This window comes from Balaenoptera borealis, assembly GCF_965194805.1.
Source record: "Balaenoptera borealis genome assembly, chromosome: 4".
NCBI lineage: Eukaryota > Metazoa > Chordata > Mammalia > Artiodactyla > Balaenopteridae > Balaenoptera > Balaenoptera borealis.
The window spans coordinates 132,099,846-132,118,496 of NC_138861.1; the positions used below are offsets into that span (position 1 = coordinate 132,099,846).

The following is an 18,651-nucleotide window of genomic DNA, read 5'->3' on the forward strand; positions in this document are numbered from 1 at the left end:
TTAATTAATGTTTAGATTCTAGGTTTAATTTTTTTGTTGCTGTAAAGAATGCTTCAGTAATATTCTTGTACATATCTTCTTGTGTGTATGTACAAGAGTTTCTCTAGGGTATACATACCTAGAAATAGAAGTTTGTCATTGGGCATGAACAACTTAAACATTACTAGCTATTTTTAAATTGCTTTTTTTTTTAATGGTCATTGATTTTTTTCATTAATATTTTGATCAATTCTCTCAATGTTTTGAAGTCCAGGTTTTTCACTCAGCAATTGTGTCATTGATATTTTTGGTGACTTTTGATCTCATTGGCAGAAATGAACTATTTCAAATTGTATGAGATTAGATCAGGGGTCAGCAAACTGCAGTTTTGGGGCCAAATCCAACTTACAGTTTATTTTAATTTAGCCCTCTGGTTAAGAATGAACTTTACATTTCCAATGGGATGTTTAAAAGAAGAAGAATATGTGACACAGGCTGTATGAGTCCCAGAGTGCCTGAAATATTTACTCTCTGGCCCTTTACATTTTATCTTCCTCAATCCCACAACACTTGGGAAAATGCCTCCAGGTTTATTTATCTTACTGATAGTTGTGAGTATAAATTTTGTGTTTCTGTTGTATAGTCTAACCTGTGTCTAAAAACAAGCTTGTAAAATTGGTTTGGTATTAAGCTGTTGCTATTTCTTTATCCTTTAAAAAGTGAGAATGTTGTGCCTCGGCATTACTAATATTTCATTGTTTGTCTTCAAGTTAAAGCTATTTGGGATTGTATTATTTAAGAAATTAAGATAATTAAATCATTGGTGATGAGGTCTCTCTGTAGTTATCTTTGGGGAATTAGCTTCAAAACAATTCTGTTGTGTAAATATGATTGCTTGGAGACAGTTTAAGTATCGATGTACAAACAGTTGACATACTAATTGTAAATAATATTTAGTCATCAAAAACACTGTCCAAGGCAAGTTTTCTTAATAACTTTGTTTGCTTACAGATAATTTATGCATTCCTTTGTTGTTGGTAAATTTCAGTCAGATGTAGGAGTACCTTTAAATGTTAGTTATGCTTTTCATGCGTCTGCCCCCTAATTAGCCTCAAATGTTAATTTTTTTACAGTATGTATAATTTATTACTCTGAAATAATTTTGAAAAGATTATTTTTAAAGAGAAGAGGAAAACACACATAAGAAATAGATGAGAGTTTTCTTTTGGGGGGAGAAGGGAACATTATAATTAACCTTGTTAATGTTATGTAAAATTTACTAATGCATCAACTTAGATTACTCAAAGAATCAGGCAGAAAGATAAAATTGCGCCTCTCATTACTTGAGGATTTCTGTATTGATGCTATCAGATAACTCAGCTGAACATGACGAATGGCAGTATCTTTGGAGCAGCTGGATTTTGTCAGCCTGAACTCTGAGTTATTCTTCCTATCCTTTTCTTACTCTTATCCTTGACTGTTCTACCCTGATTCCCATATGTTCTAATCTATTTAATTGTTACCATATTATCAAATTTCAATATCTTTGAAACACCATTGTAGAGGTAGTATAAAAAATATTAAAAGATTATCTTCCTTTCCTCAGGCGTGTTTGTAATTTGAAAGACTTTTTTATGCCCGTAATTTTTGTTCATTTGTCCCATCTATTCTTTTTTTCCCCCCTTTTCCTGCCTTCTTTTGGATTAGTCGAGTATATTTTGGTATTCTAGTTTATCTCCCCTATTTTCTTGATAGCTAAACCTCTTGGTTTTTCTTTTTAAAAAAACACTTGCTCTAGGATTTATAGTATACACACTTGATTTACAATTTACCTTCAAATAATACTATACCACTTTATGTATGATGTAAGATTCTTAAAGCAATTTACATACCTTTGGATGGAGAATTTAGAAACTAAGTTCTGAGTGTTACCTCATCGTGAGCCCCCCTCTGTGGGGAAGGTCTCCTTACCCCTCTTGATCTCTGACATCTCATGCTAGGTGGCTGCCACCACAAACCCCGGTACTGATGTCCCCTCGTCCTTCTGTGCTGTCCCCATCTCTACCACCCCATGGTTCCCAAGCTCTACACTGCCTTTTCTCTGTCCCTTGTGGTGTTGCGCTTCTCACCCTACACCTAGTTATTCCCAGCATGTTGCCCTGAAACCTTTTTTTGTCCATGGGCTTCCAGAAATTCTCTTTCCATGTTCTGTTATATCTGACCGTTTCCTTTATGTTAGCTTCTAGTTTTCTATCCTAGTTTATTAACTCCCTCCTTCCATTCTAAATGACCTGACATAGTTGTGATCTCATTGCTGTTCAGGATTATTCCTTGATTCCTTTACCTGGAAGGAATCTTGGTTTTATTTTTGCTTCTCTTCGTGGCATTCTCTATATAGCTGTGATATTTTTTTCTCACTGTATTTTTATTTTTTAAGAATATAATTATTGTTATATTTTAAGAATAAGATTATTTTAGTAATCTCTTAAACCATAAACTCATTATAGACACTTAATAAATATTCCTTGAATGAATAAATGAATGATTCAGTGCCTCTATATGTCAGCAAAGAAATTAAGGTGCTAGATATTTGTTTCTGATCTTCCCTGCCTTTGATTTTGTGTGGATCTTTAATTTACTCACAGATGGAAAGTCATCATAGTAGCTCTGCATCTCTTTGTCATTTTACATAACTGAATTAATACATATATAAATTGCTTAGAACAGTTCATGGCACATAGGAAATATTCAATAAATGTTAGCACTTATGTTTATGAGTACAAAATATTTAATTTTAATCATCTTGGATGAAATATTTTTAATGAGATACATATTTCTGAGAGTTGCTACACTGAGTATATTGAGCATCCTTTTTTCCTTCATGAATTAAGTCATTGTGAACATCAGAAATAGTATAAGTCAAATTTGAATTAGTATTCCTTACCTCCTTTTTTTTTTTTTTTAATTTATTTATTTATTTATTTTTGGCTGTGTTGGGTCTTCGTTTCTGTGAGGGCTTTCTCTAGTTGCAGCAAGCGGGGGCCACTCTTCATCGCGGTGCGCGGGCCTCTCACTGTCGCGGCCTCTCTTGTTGCGGAGCACAGGCTTCCAGATGCGCAGGCTCAGTAGTTGTGGCTCACGGGCCTAGTTGCTCCGTGGCATGTGGGATCTTCCCAGACCAGGGCTCGAACCCGTGTCCCCTGCATTAGCAGGCAGATTCTCAACCACTGCGCCACCAGGGAAGCCCCAGTATTCCTTACCTCTTATTATCTCTTTCACATCTTGCTACTCACAGCAAATTAAGTTGATTTTATCTTTTTAAATAGTTCATGTGGCTCTCTTCTCATTTCCATTCCATTGTTTTACCTTAAGCCTGTGCCTCATCTTTTCTCACCTATGCTGTTGTAAGAATTTCATAACTGCCATTCTGGTCTCATATGTTCCTCCAAACCATCCTTTATATTGTGTCTAGAATCATCTTTCCCTTATACACCTGTTATCAGTTAACTCCCCTAAGACTCTTCCCATTGCTTACAGGATAAAGTTTAAACTTGTTTTTGACATGCTCCTGCCTCCCACTTTAAGTAGCCTTACTGTCGCTGCATTCTCTCTGCCCCCTAAGCTCCACCTGTTATAAATTCTTAGATCAGTTCAAACTCAAGTTTGTTAGTCTTGTATATAACTGAAAAAGTCAATGAACTCTAAGTTAAAATCTTAAGAGCTCTTCTACCATTAAAGTGCATATCAACACCTGTTTTAGCTCATCAGAGACCTTTTTGATTTATTTCTGGGTCTTGATGTATTTCATATTTTTGAGGGTGGTAAATCAACTGCACACTCACCTGAAGTGTTACTTTCTCTAGGAACATCCTTGACTCTAAGCAGTTGCTTTTCTATGTTTCAGTGCCACCTAAGCATCCCTCTATCCTAGTACTTGCCATGCTATATAGTATAACAATTATCTTTGTAATAAGGTGTCTTATCTGAAGCTAACTGTTGCCTGTACCAATTTGTAGCATTAGTTGACATTCTGCTAGGGTTTGCCTGTGTGCTTCAATCAGTCCGATTTTTATTTAATTGGTGTATTTTGTTTCGGAAATACTCAAGCTAGTGTCTAGTTATATCCCGTAAATTGTTGGGACCCATAATTTGCCTGGGATAGAACATGAATCTTGTTCAAAATAATGTGTGTGTGTGTGTGTACGTGTGTGTGTGTACACGCATGCGTGTGCAGAGAGAGAAGCACACACATACATGTCTAATGGGTTTGGAATTGTGTGGGGAAGGGTGTCAGTAGAAGCCAGATGCGGGGAAGAACAATGAGTGAAAGCCCATATCCGAGAAAGACAACTGGCATTTTGTACAATAAACTTTATACCAGTATCTGAAGGGAAGAGTTGTGGTTCTCAGGACAGCATTATTATTATTATTATTATTATTAATATTTTATTTATTTATTTTTTAATCCCATGACTTCTTGTGATGTGATAACTAGCATGAGAAAGTAGATAGGTGTGTGGTAAGAATGAAAGCCTACCATTTCATACTATGCATAATATTTGAGGTACTTAAGAAAGAAAAATCTTACTATTCAGAAATGTTGAATGTCCAAAAAGAAGTGTATCTTTGAATCAGTGATAAGCGCTTTATTGCTGGGAGTCCAGCCACTTTTATGAGGATTCTTCTGTTGATGGCCAGTTAGTAAAAACTGGTAGATTTTATTACTAGAAGTCCACACCTTTCATTCTTGGTACCCCTTCTAAAATAGCTGGACACAGAAGAGAAAAGAGATTTCCCATCAACTGGATGAAGTGCTGAGTGGCAGATATCTGAAGGGAGATTCAGACAGAGGCTGAGTGAATAGACACTACAGAGGGTAACAAGGGTCATTGTCATTGTCACAATGTGATACACTGACTGAGGGTTAGCTTTGTTGGTGGTCCTAAGATGTTTGTCTGCAGGAGTTATCTCCTTTGGCTGGGATAGTGGCTGAGAAGAGCTCGTTTGGCCCTGCAGATCCATAAAGTCAGCATCTACATGGCCAAGTCACATGAGAGGAGGGAGCTGGAGAGGAGCATTTATTTTGGAAATACTCAGGGACTGTAAGATAATGTCATTGATTACCTGATTCCCATTCCGTATTCAGGGATTATCATGGAGTCGTAAAAAGAATTAGCCCTGAGGTCTTGCTTCTTGTCAGAGAGGGCTGTTGATCTAGTATTAGACTGTTCTATCTTCAATGCCTAGCACCATTCCTGATATATAGTAAAAATATGGATGAATGGGTAGACAGATGATGAATGAGATGTTAAACTATCATGTTTAGTCGCAGTCACTGTGTTGATGTGTAGTTTTTGGAATACAGAATGGCTTTAATTTTTGAGGCATAAATAACACCCAATAAAAATAAGCATGCTAGAGGAACTATTTTAATTAAAAGCTGATTTTTGTCTATTTTTTTCCTCTTTTCCTTTTATGTGTGTATCTTCTCTTTTATTGAAAGACATACATGTGTTTGGATTTATAAAGACACTGAACAGTTGTTTTCTTTTCATTCAGGGGCCTGAATTAATGAACAAATATGTTGGTGAATCTGAAAGAGCAGTTAGAGAGGTAAGAAGATTATGTCTTAAAGTGGAACTCTGCATAGGAGAACCAGGCTTCTGTCCTGTACGGTTTCCGTTTTGTTTGGGGTTATAGATTTTGAAGTTTCCAAATCTAAATTCTAGTGGTATATTTTTTCTTCAGGCAAATATTATTTTTAAATGCAATTTTGGTCATCTACAATTCTTTGTTTTTGTTTTTAAACATCATAATATTTCCAGCCTTTAGTTTTACCAGATATTTTTTAATGAATGTCAGCATTTCATTAAAAAAATAAGGATACGTTTAAACTTAACAAAGAATGCATGATGTCAGAATGAGATTTAAATCCTTTAAACCAGGTAGCCCTTTAAATCAAATAAGCTTATTAGTATATGAAAATATCACTGTACTCTTCTTATTTTATTTGCTTTACCTTTGACTGGTGATTTAGAAAGTGCATCCCCCTCCTCTCTCTTAAATTTTAAAGCCAGTGCCTGACTGGCCTACTGGCTACTCCATATTGCTGAAGCTACATAACCGGGAAGTTCATGCAAAATCAAGGCACTGAAGTGGGGGTAATTATAGCAGTTTGACCGCAAGTCTCGGCTTTCCCAAGCAAAGATTGGCCTGCCTCACACAGGCACCCTGTATCCTCACAGAAGCTAAGCAAGGACAAGAACACATAAATAGCAGTGGAACGGATGGTCTCCACTTATGACATATGTGGGTATCAACCAAGAGTCTTAGAGATTTGAATACTTTGTTTTGCATCTGAGAAAAAAATTTAAGTTACTTTTTGTTTCTTTTTTTTTTCTTGAAATGTAGATGATGGTTATCATATAAAACATTAACTGATAATGATAGCACCATCATTGATTAAAATATGAAAAAGGTGGTGTTTATTAATATTAAGGTTTTGGTGACTGTTGTGTATTTTTATGGTCATCATACTTGTGGCAAGAAAATGGGGGCCTAGGTTACAGGTTACACACATTTGGATTTCTTTCTGCTTATGCTGAAGAAGCTTATGCTTATGCTGTTTTCTAGCCCATTTCCACATGTTTTCCCTGTGGCTGTCTGGCCAGTCTTTGATGTTGATAGTCTGATTGACTTCAGGTCTAACCTATCTATGCTTTTCCAAGTTTTAGCTGTTTTTCCATACAGTCTTCAGAGAAATGAGCAAGGTGTGTGACTTTTAGGTTTATGGGTATTTTATATGCTAAACTTTGGCTGATTTTATACATTTATGATTTTTCTTTTAAATACGTGTTTATTTAGATAAATGTTCCAGGCATTATACTAAGTGCTTTGCATTCTTTTTTAATTCATTTCTTAAACTTCAGAGGCGGGCATTTATCATAATCTCCATTTTAGAGATGTGGAAATCGTAGTTTAGAAAAGTAAAGTTACCCACTGAAGGTCACACAGCTACCAAGTGGTGAAGGTGGGATTTTAACTGAGATTGTTTGATTACTTAACCAAATTGTCTCCTACACACCTCTAAGAATATGGGTTGGTGTCTTGTCTCTGTTTACAAGTAAGCACCATGGAAGAGGATACTTTTACATCCATTATGAAGTGCGTATACATCTGTTACAGGTTGTATACAAAGTGATTGGGCTGGTTGACTGGTACATAATAGATTTGGTTCTAAATATAATTTTCAAACTAAAACTAGCTATGGAGTTTTCTGGAATTTGCTGATCTTTAGCTAATGTAGCACTCTTTCCACCAGATCTTCCGAAAAGCGAGAGCAGTGGCTCCTTCCATCATTTTCTTTGATGAACTTGATGCCTTAGCAGTTGAAAGGGGCAGGTAAGAAATATTTAATAGGACTGCTATTAAATATTAGCAATTACAGTGTAGAGGAATTAAATTATTTCATGTCATCACTTTATAGTACTTTCATGTATAATTTTTCTTTTTAAGACTGATATGCATTTGGGGCATTTGAGCTAATTTTTATAGTTTACTATATAAAGAGAGCCCCCTGCACTGCCTATCAAAATTTGGGTTTTTATTAACATGTGATTAAAACTGTAAATAAAGTTCAATTAAGCATAATTACGTGATAGAGTAGAACCCAATTATAATAAAAGTTGTTATTATACAGATTTTAGTATTATCTGGATTAAGTCATGTTTCCTAAAATATAGTTACAATAGGATAAAAATTAGTATTAATAGTTTTGTTTCTGAATGTCAGACAATAAAGAGGATTATTTGTAATATATCAAACATATATATGTGTGTGTGTGTGTATATATATATATTAAACTGTTTTCAAGTATGATTTTGTTTTCTCTACAAAGATTTACAGGTCTTTTAAGGAATACATGCTACAAGTACTTCACGTTGGAGAGTGTTAATTTGCGTGTTTTCTTCATAGCCCTCTGATTATACATTGACTATAAAAGTTTTGCTGATGATAATTATAGTGATGGCAGAAGGCACCTTCTAAGTCTCAGTGTTAAATTTGATAAGAGGCATACTGCTCTCTTCTTTACTGGGTAGAGCTGCCTAATCAGATGAGAGTATGAACTGTCACTAGGAAACATTAGGAGGTAGCCTGCCCTGCTCTCTACCTCACCCATTTGATATTCTGTAAATACCTACCAGTCTTGTTATTTTATGAGTTGGAGTTCATGAGTCCTTTTATTACTTCTGAAGTGAGATGGAGCAAAAGGTTACAAATAGCTCAAGTTCACCTTGACTGCAAGAGAAGAAAAAGAAGCCAGAGAAGTTTACTGACGTAGGGTGATCTGCCACATTTATGTGCCATCAGAGACTTCTGTTTTTGGAGCCTAGAAAGGGACAGGGTGGGAAACATCGTTGAACATGAACCAAATGGTAGGTGGAATATGTAGCAGAGTTCTCATAAAATGCCTTTGAAAGGTAATAGTGTGAGAAGCCAGACAAGGCACTTGGTAGAAATAACCTGTTTTTGTAGGTAGTTTGGCTCAGTAGGAACTTGCAAATGTATTAAGAGATGCTAATAATTTGCAGCCTCTAGATATCATCTCCTCTAGTAGTCTTCATCATATTGTGAGCCCTTCCTCAGTGGCTCGTTCAAATAAAGTACAGGTAAATTCTGTGTAGTTTCCTTTGCATAGAGAAATTTCGGTCAAGTTAGTTGACATTTCAGAAAACAAAGATAAGGCTGAACTACCAAATGTAATGTTAATAGTCCAAAGTAGAGAGTTTTAGTTGTACTTTAGCTGCACTAAGTCTTATATAGTTTGGTTTTTATAACCATAAGAATCTCATAGAATGATATTTTGGTTGTTTTTTCCCCATAATTGTGTGATGGGCCAACATTACCTAGAAAGTTATTGTTTTATCTAGTTAGAGTGCTGTAACCTGAAAACGAAAACAAACAAAAGCTTCACGCATATATTTTTGTTCTTCAGCTATTTGAATTGGACACAGTTTCTAGAAACTGAAAGCACAGCTGTTGATAGATAGCAAAAGTATGAAATTCCGAAAATACTAAACCAACTTTATACATTGTTAAAGAAATAGAAAACATAGAAAAATTAAAAATTCCATAAGCTAGAAATTTTCTATTTAATTTTGGGCCGTAGAATATTCATTGCTTTCATTTCTTCTGTTTTTCTATGATAACATTCAGATCCAACTCAAATGACTAGTCCAAAAATGTGACAGTGCCTAAGACGACTGTTTCTTCTTATCAAGATTTGGATTTCCACACTTAAGATGTTTAACAAATTGAGCCATGAATTATGATATATACTAGTCTGTACTATCCTGTGCATGTTATGTCAATTATTTTGACTACTTGAAGTTACTCAAATTAGCCATGAAACTGAGGATTGCAACCTGCACATTAAATAGAGTATAGATGTACTATTTGCTTAGCTTTAGAAATATTTGTGCTTTCAGAAAGAGAGATTTTTCATGCTTATAAAAGTGTCTACTTACAACCACTATTTTCTCCTCTTCCCTGCCCCATTTAAGTTCTTTGGGACTTGAAAAATAAGTAAGCCTGATATTTACTTCTCTTTTTCTGTATGCCCATTTAAATTATGGGTGTTCTGAATAAGACTTTTTGTCTTATTTCATATTGTGAGTTGGACGAAATGTTTTAAGATTCCCTTTGCAAAGTGCTTTAATGATCTGTAAATATTTGGGAAAATTGAAAATGCTATTAAAGTAACATAGCTCTTTGGAAAATGGATACTATGGTAGGGAGTAAGGCACTGATGTAGGGAAGAGATTTGAATTATACTGAGCTAATAATAATATTGGGTAACATTTATTTAGTGCTTATTGTATTCTAGAAACTGTTTTCTTTATAGCTGAAGAAAAAAATTCATAAAAAGGCCCCTGCATTAATGCAAAGTAGGATATTACACAGTTGGTTCTAGTATTCTGCCCTGCCTCCCAGCTAGCTTAAATTTTTACCTTTTTCAGGGTTATAGTGGGGAGGGGAGAGCACGCTGGGCAGTACATCATCAGTCACTCTTGTCTTAGGCAACACTTCTGTCCCCAGAAGTAAAGAAGGATAGGGTGATTCCCCATATACTGTATTCTCTTGGCCCAGTCTCCTCTGACTGAGGAAATGGCCACTAGACTAATCTAGAGATTCCTAGAACAACTTCCTCTGTCTAGGACGTTCCAGCTAGTCAGTGGATCTTGGAATCATCCTCACCAGCTGACATTAATGACTTTCCTTAGAGAGATGGCCTGATGCAGCATTTTACTAGGAATTGGGAGTTGTTTTATGTTGTTATAGGACACATAGGTCATTTGTAGCTATCTTTTAAAATGAAAATTTGCTTGCATTTTGCATGCACCAAGAAAATTATCATTAAGTAGTGCTTGTGTTCAGAGTGTTGATAGTATATGTTTGGCTAGTCTTCTTTAGGTCTCTTTCAAGCCTGAATATTGACACTGGGGGTGTGGGGGGTAGATTTTAAGAAACAAATTCAGATGCCTGCCATTTGGGATTCTTTATGACATTTAAAAATTATACTAGAAAAACATTTTAAAATTTGAATTGGATATGAGTTGTTGGCCTATAATTTAGAAATCATATGAAGAGATGATAGGGGATTTTATTTTATTGCAGGAGCTGAAAGGAAATAAATATCATTTTTGTGAAATTTTTGCTGTTGAAAAATAAAATCAATGTAATAATTGCCATCATGGTGGTGAGATCTCCTTAAGATAGGGGTTAGCATTCCTTTTCTGAAACAGTCCAGTTAGTAAATATTTTTTGCTTTTTGGGCCATACAGTTTCTACTGCAGCTATTCATCTCTGTTGCTACAGTGCGAAAGTAGCCATAGACAACATGTAATCAAATGAGAAACAGTTGGCTGGCCAGATTTAGACTGGCTATAGGTTCCTGACCTGTTTTAAGATATCATAAAGTCCCTTCAGTCCATGGCACTCTGACTTTTGAACAGGGATAATTTGGAAAAGGGGCTTGACTTCCGAAGGGAAAAGAAAATTAATCTTTTGGAAAAGTCTAACTTCAGTACTTTCTATAGCTGAACATTTTTTCCATTGTTGTGTTGCCTATCTCTAGCAGATAATAAAGTTTTATAAAATCATTTCATTATGTTAGTGATTATACATTTGTTCTTAAACTTGGAGTTGGTTTTGATTTCCTAGGATGTCAGTTTTATGGATTTTGTTTCCTACTGCGGCTTTGAAAGTCAGCCAAGAATATTTCTCAGTCCATAAAACAGTTTCACTATGCTACTCCAGCTAGCTATCAGTGATCTGTGGAAATAAAGGGCAAAGGCAACATGAGTAATGGGTATCCAAAGAATTCCCTTCACCTAATCTTCAACATTAATTATAGCCACCAGTTTCTCTACAACAAGTAGCAAATTAGACCAGTATGAGTTTCACCTCTTTCTGTTTAATGGCACTTGACTAGATCAATACATTTCTGAATACAAGGAAAGGATATATGTATACAAATAGCTGATTCACTTCATTGTTCAGCAGAAACTAACACAACACTGTAAAGCAATTATACTCCAATTAAAAAAAAATTATGAATTAAATAACTTATGTGCTCCGTATTACCAACACAGAATTTTTAAACTAGAAAGACCTATATATATGTCTTATCTAATTTAACTCCCTCATTCATACATGCCAGTAATTATGAAATCCTCAAGGGAACGGTATCATCTTCATCCTCGTACCTCAGATGTGTAGCACAGCGCCTAGCAGAGAAGGCACTCTCTGCTAAAACCCGGACATTTAGTTTTTGAATAAGGGAATGAAGCCTCAGAGAAACTAGAGATTAGGTTCACTCAGCTGGTTGTTAGCAGAGTATGATTTCACCATGTTTTAGTGTCATTTGTGAACGAATTTTATTTTAAAATTAAACACTGAGACTGTCTTTTGGAATTTTGTCACCTGCATTACGTTCATAGAAGCATCAACATCTTCATTATAAAGAATCATTTGTAAGCTTTGGAATACATTGACCTGTCAAAGAGCTCCAAAAAGAATTAAGGAAGTGCTAAGTGATGCGTTTTTCAAAAAAATTCAGTAGTTTTTGTACACACTAACTTTAAAAGTGAGTCTAGACTCACAAAACTTTGTCAGTTGTGCTAAGGGTACGGAAATGACCAACGTTCTTTTTAATGTAGCTGATAGCAACAGTATTCAAAGGATAATAGAGGATAGCAACAGTAATGAAGATCATGCTTATTAGATCAGTGACAAAACATTTTGAAAGACTATGTACGTCCTTCGTATACTAATTAATTTTGTAGAAAGATCACCATGTTACCCTCTGCCAGAAGGCCATTCAGTCACACTTATTTTACTGTAGGGGGATCAAATTGAGTCTTTTCTCAAGTAAGCAAGCATGCAAATCACTGGGTTCCAAATCCTATGTGTTTGTAGTCACACAGCATTATAAATCAAGAGCCTGAGTCAGTATCCACCTATCCCCCACTTCCCCCCCACTTCCCCCCCGCGCCCCCCCGAAAAAAAGGTTCATTTAGAATATACAAAAAGAGGATAGAAAAAACAGATGAAGAGAACTTCTTTCGGTATAGATCTAAGAAACCAGGGAAGTGGAGATTTTCTTCTCACTCTATTTCATTTCTGCATCTGAGCACACAGTCTTACAGTATATTCTGTTTTTTTCTGTTTTAGAAGGTTTGCCATTTTTTAAAAGGTCGTTTTTCAAGTATAAAAATATCTGAGAAAGTATAAAGGTCTCCTTATCTGGAAATTTTTGCTGTTCAAAATAATTTGTTCCTTGAAGACCCTGAGGAGCCAAATTATCACTACATTTGAACAGCTAATGAAAATGAAAAGAATTCTCATTACCAGTGTATAGCAGTCTCCTGCTAATACATCTTGTATAAACAAAGTGTCTTTTAGTAGTTTATTTATCAGGCTCACTGTTTTGGGCATAGTTATGAAGGGCTTAAGAGGAGTACTTTTTATCTTAGAATTATGTTGGTGGCTTTCATAGAAGAATTTAAGGAAGTTTGATACTTTCTACCATGTTTTAAGTAAAGCTAAGTAGAGAACTGGCAATGTGAATCTGCATATATCTACTGACCTGTGCTATCCTGGCTTCTGAAAATCTTCAATCATAGATCACGTTCATGCTTTATTTCAGTAACGTTTATGTGCCAGACACTCCATTTTCAGTTTAATTTGTTAGGGTAACTTGTAAAAGGTTATAGAGATCTCTTCATTAAGCCAGGTATACTGGTGATAATTATAATGATAATGCTTATAACTGTTATCTATTGACATTTCCTTTGTGCTAAGTATCAGGCTAGATCCTTTATACATTTTATTTAATTTTGAGGGTGGTATGAGTATTTCCATGTTTGACTGAGAAAACTGAGTCTCAGAGAGGTTCAGTAACTCTTCCACAAGATTACACACACAAAAAATGGTAAGGCTTACTAATTGAACCCAAGCTTACTGATTATCAAAGCTCTTTCCTAAATTCAAAGCAAGCTTCCTGATGAGTACTAATCAATGAAGATTTTACTGGAATGATTTTAAAACCTTTATGTTGTATAATCATATATTATAATTACTATAGAACTTTAGTTTTCATTGTCACCATTTCTAGATCTATGGTACTTAAGAAAATGACGCATGTTTAGAAGCATTTTCTCTGCTTTAATTTTTAGCTTGAATAAGTTTGAACTTGCATGAATTAATTTTCCTTATTTTTCTTTTGTTGGATTATGTTTATAACAATAACCTGGGGACATCCAGGATTGTGAAAAAAATCCCTTCAAAAAATTGCTTTTGGCAGAGGGTAAATTGAACTGTGAGTTTAAGAATCACTTGTTTCTCTAATACTGTGTTTGAGTCAAAACTATACAAATGTAGTGAGTGTTGCCTATGTTAGCTTGGAATTTTTACTGGGAAATCATGGCATGATGGAAAAATACATACTTTTATGTCATTTTCTGTGTTAACACTTTATACAAAGCTTCAGTTATTCAGAGCACATGCAGCTTACACAGCTCTAGGACAGCATGTGAAGGTAACTCATTATATATGTCTGCTTTTATAGGGTATGTTGTTAATCTAAAATAATTTATTTACTATTAGGTTCAAGCTGAATGTAGATCATAATCTGACAGCATAGTTTATCGTGAAGTGGTCAGCTAGAATATTCAAGGCATTATTGATTCTTGACATGCATCAAATGATTTTTGCTTTCACTTTCTGAGTTTCTTGGCATATATTTCTGAATATTACTAAGCCATAAAAAAGAATGGAATAATGCCATTTGCAGCAACATGGATGGACCTAGAGATTTATCATACTAAGGGAAGTAAGTCAGAGAAAGACAAATATCATATGATATTGCTTATATGTGGAATCTAAAAAAGAAAAAAAGATACAAATGAACTTATATACAAAACAGAAATAGACCCACAGACATAGAAAATGAACTTATGGTTACCAAAGGGGAAAGGGAGGGGAGGGAGTTTGGGATTAACATATACACACTACTATATATGGAATAGGTAACCAACAAGGACCTACTGTATAACACAGAGAACTATACTCAATATTTTTGTAATAACCTATAAAGGAAAAGAATCTGAAAAAGAATGTTACATATATAAATAATAAATAATACAAAATATATAAGTATATATATAAAACTGAATCACTTTGGTGTATACCTGAAACTAACACAACATTGTAAATCAGTTATACATGAATTAAAAATTTTAAAAAACCCAAAAATACCCCAGAACTAGTCTTCCATGTGATTTTATTTTTCATGGATTATAACTTGCTTAAGTATTTGTTCTCTTGCTGGACTTTTTAAATATATAAAAATTGTCTCTCCTTTAAAGAAGTGTCTATCAAGGAGCCAGAACTGTAATTATTGTGTTATCATCTTCAAGGTATTTGATCAGAATATAATTCATATTCTTCCTGAACTTTAGAAAAACAGGGAAAATAAAAAATAAATATTGTATCTGTTTCCTCCTGCCCCAAACTCATTTTCCTTTAGGTGGTTATACTCACTGCTTCAAGGAAAACCAGCTCCTTCACAAGTATGTAGGTTTCCTAATCATGGCAATTCATTTTAAAAGAAATTCACATTGGGCTTGTCAGGATCAGGTAAAGAAAGAAAAAGCAAAGTAGGACCTGGAACACTTGTATGTATTCTTAACATTTTCAGTGAGTGAACAGTATCTATGCAAACAGATGGCCTCATAAAATCTACAGTTTCTCTCATTAGGGAAGTTGATACTTAGGACTCAGAAGTATCATGTTTGTAACTCTTTTAATTTTAACCACTGTACAGAAATCATTTTGCAAAGAAAACTTTTTTGCTGATCACTTTAAATGTTGATCACAGACTTTTTATCTTTAGTTAGTAATAATTTTATTGGCTTTAGATTTGAGAATCCCGAGTCCATTCTTGATGCCTTCGATTACTTTTGATGATTTTGGGAAATTCTCAGGTTGTGTTTCCTGAGATATGGCTTCTATTTGAGTCTCTCACTTCTCTCCTTATGAGACTGCAGTTACACATTTCTTAGGCTTTCCACTGGGTTCTATATGTATTTTTACTATTTTCATTCTTTTTTTCTCTTTGTGCATCAGTTTGGATATTTTCTACTGACGTGCCTTCCAGTTCAAGGATCCTGTGTTCTGTTGTGTTTAATCTACTATTACATTCATCTTTTTAATTCTTAATTTTAGTTATTATAATTTTTAGGTTTAGAATTTTTCTTATGGATCCCAGATCACTGCAGAAATTCATCATTTTTCTATTTCTGTGTTTTTGTTTTGTTTTTTTACTACAATTCAGGTGAATTTTTGTTTTTATCATCTCAGTCCCATCCCTGTCCAGATTACAAGCTAATTTAACATTGTTTCAGATTCTAATTCCCTAGCATCCTTCCTCTTCTTAAGAGGAAACTAAAAGGAAGAATGGATAAAGGCTAAATGATAGTCTAGAAAAATCTTTTCCTATTTATCTTTTTATTTGTAGGATATAGGGTTTTGAGGAATGGGTGAATTAGGGATGTATATATTCAATATTATGCTTTTGTTGATAACATTGTATCTTGGGCTTAATTGTTCCATTTCTTTTGTGGACTCCATATCTAATGCTTGTTGTTGGGTTCAGTGTCTAAAGCGATTATGGTAATGGTTATTTTTCTATTCGTGAAATGTTTTACCCATTCTTAACTTTAGATTAGTTTATGTCAGTAGAATGTGGTGGTGTGTCAGTGTGCTTTCAGCATCTAAAAATGGCATTTAAAAAGCCCCTTAATTTTTTTTTTCTTACCTATGACTTAAATTCAAAATGAAAGACAGTTGTATAGTTTTTGTTTTTGTTTCCCCTGATGAGCTCTCATGTAAAAAATGCTTGTAATGAAGCTTAAATGTGACATCCTTTCATCTTTAAATCTGTTATTTTCTACAGTGATTTATGTTCAAAACATTAATCCAAGTTTATAAGATACTGAAATACTGTTCGAATTACATGATGAAAATTTTTGTAAATTTGGAATGCCTTTAAATGTATTCAAATTTTTTGTTTTATAAAGTTTGAAGAGTTAAAACCAATATGTGTATTTTAATAATAATAAACCTGTGTTATTTGTTAAACTTACTCATTTTTTAGCCTCTTAACATCATTGTTCAATTTTTCTTTCAAATGTTACCACGTAGGAAAGTTTGTATTGAATGGTGCTCAGATTCAGTACTAGCCCTGACTAAACCTAACTTTGATAACTATAAGATTGCTCTCCTTTCTATAAAAGATTCTAAATGTTCTATATAGTATGATCATTCATGGTTATAAGTTAGAGCCACTTCTTCATTACTGATGGGGTACATCAGTTATCTTAATCTAGTTCTATTTAGTTACGTTTATTCTGTCCAAGTTCTTGATTTAAACTGAAAGCAAATGTTATCCAGAGTTCTTGAATCAGTCTTTCAGGAACTATTCTGTTACTTATTTTGGAAAAGCAAATGAATGTGGAGTTTTCTTTCTCCCTGCTAGACTCTAAGGTCCTTGAGGAAGTAGGGACTGCCATCTTAATGTTTTCATTCCCATTTCCTAAAGCCGTGTCTGGCCTGCTAGGCAGTGAATGTTTATTGAATAAATGAGTTGAATTGAATTGAATGAATTGTTGCACTTTGTAATAAAATTACCCCCCTCATTTTTCCTCTCATTCTTCTCTCACCTTACCACAATGATGTTTGCCTAATCTGAAACAAAACCTAGTAGCTATTTTTTTTACTTCTCAGCAAGTTCAGCTAATACATTCATACTTCCCAGTAAGACATCTAGCAGTCTTACTAATTCACTGGAGGAAGAAGGGAGAGTGTACATAACATAGCTAAGGATGGGTTCTGACATTATTTGAATATAGTTCCTATTAGGAGAAGGCAAAGCAAGCACTAGCACACATAAGATTTAGATGTGGCATGGACCCAGGATTTTTTCTTTTGATGGAAGTATGCCATTCACTTGAAGCTATTTAGTTATGTTACACAAATTCCTTTAGGTAGGTCACAAAAATTAGAACTTTATCATTATCTAGTAACGCTGTTAGGGTAATATTTTTTTTTGGTGTATGTGTAACTCTCTCCAGGGCTAGGTAGTATAACATTCCTATGGGGATTCACTCTACTCTCCTTGCTGGCATATTTTCTGAGGAGTCATTCGATGTAATTCTTATCTTTGTGCCTCTGTAGTGAAGTGTTTTTGTCCTCTAGCTACTTTCAAGATTTTTTCTTTATCTTTGATTTTCTATTGTTTGAATATGATATGCCTAAGTGTAGCTTTTTGGCATTTTTCCTACTTGATGTTCTCTGGGCTTCTTGGATCTTGGTGTCAGACATTAATTTGGGGAAATTCTCAGTCATTATGGCTTCAGATAGTTTTTCTATTCTACCTGTCTTCTCCTTTTGGTGTTTCAGGTACACATATATTACATATTTTGTTGTTGTCCACAGTTCTTGGATTTTCTTTTCTGTTTCTTTTTTCTTTTTGTTTTTCTTTTTTACTGTTTTCTTCAGTCTTTTTTTCTCTTTCCTTTTCCGTTTTGGATGTTTCTATTGACTCATACTTAAGCAGAGAGATTCTTTCCTCAGCCATGTCTAATCTGCTAATGAGCCCAATAAAGGCATTCTTTATTTCTGTTATAGTGTTATAACAACCTTAGAATTCTTTTTGAGACTTAGAATTTCCATTGCTCTGCTTATGTTGCCCCTTTCTTGTGTGTTGTCTACTTTGTCCACTTAGAGCCCTTAGCATATTAGTCATAGTTTTAAAAAATTACTGGTGTGATAATTCCAGCATTCCTGCTGGTTCTCTGGTCCTCATGCTTGCTCACTTTCTTCCAACTGTGTCTGTTTGCCTTTTAGTATGCCTTATAGTTTTTTCTTGATAGACATGGTTTACTGGGTAAAAGGAACTGTGGCAAATAGGCCTTTAGAAATATAGTGGTAAGTGAGGACACAGTGAGGAGGTGTCGGTTACCAGCCAGGGGAAAGGAGTCCTCACCTGACCATGCCGGCCTCTTGATCTTACCAGCCTCCAGACTGTGAGAAATGAACTTGTGTTGT

The 18,651-nt window shown here is 34.6% G+C and overlaps 1 protein-coding gene across 6 annotated transcripts in view; it reads left to right on the forward strand.

The window, feature by feature from the left end:
- AFG2A (AFG2 AAA ATPase homolog A) overlaps positions 1-18,651 on the forward strand; it is a 327,260-nt gene that overhangs the window by 78,886 nt on the left and 229,723 nt on the right. For 5 of the 6 annotated variants that reach the window (XR_014244470.1, XM_082391397.1, XM_082391396.1 and 2 more), the window contains exons 12-13: positions 5,539-5,592; positions 7,301-7,380. The exons of the other annotated variant lie outside the window; for it this stretch is intronic. Coding sequence is in view for 4 of the 5 variants with exons in the window: in XM_082391397.1 (XP_082247523.1) it covers positions 5,539-5,592; positions 7,301-7,380 (134 nt within the window). In the remaining variant the exon portion in view is untranslated. The remainder of the gene's footprint in view (positions 1-5,538; positions 5,593-7,300; positions 7,381-18,651) is intronic. 6 annotated transcript variants of the gene reach the window in all.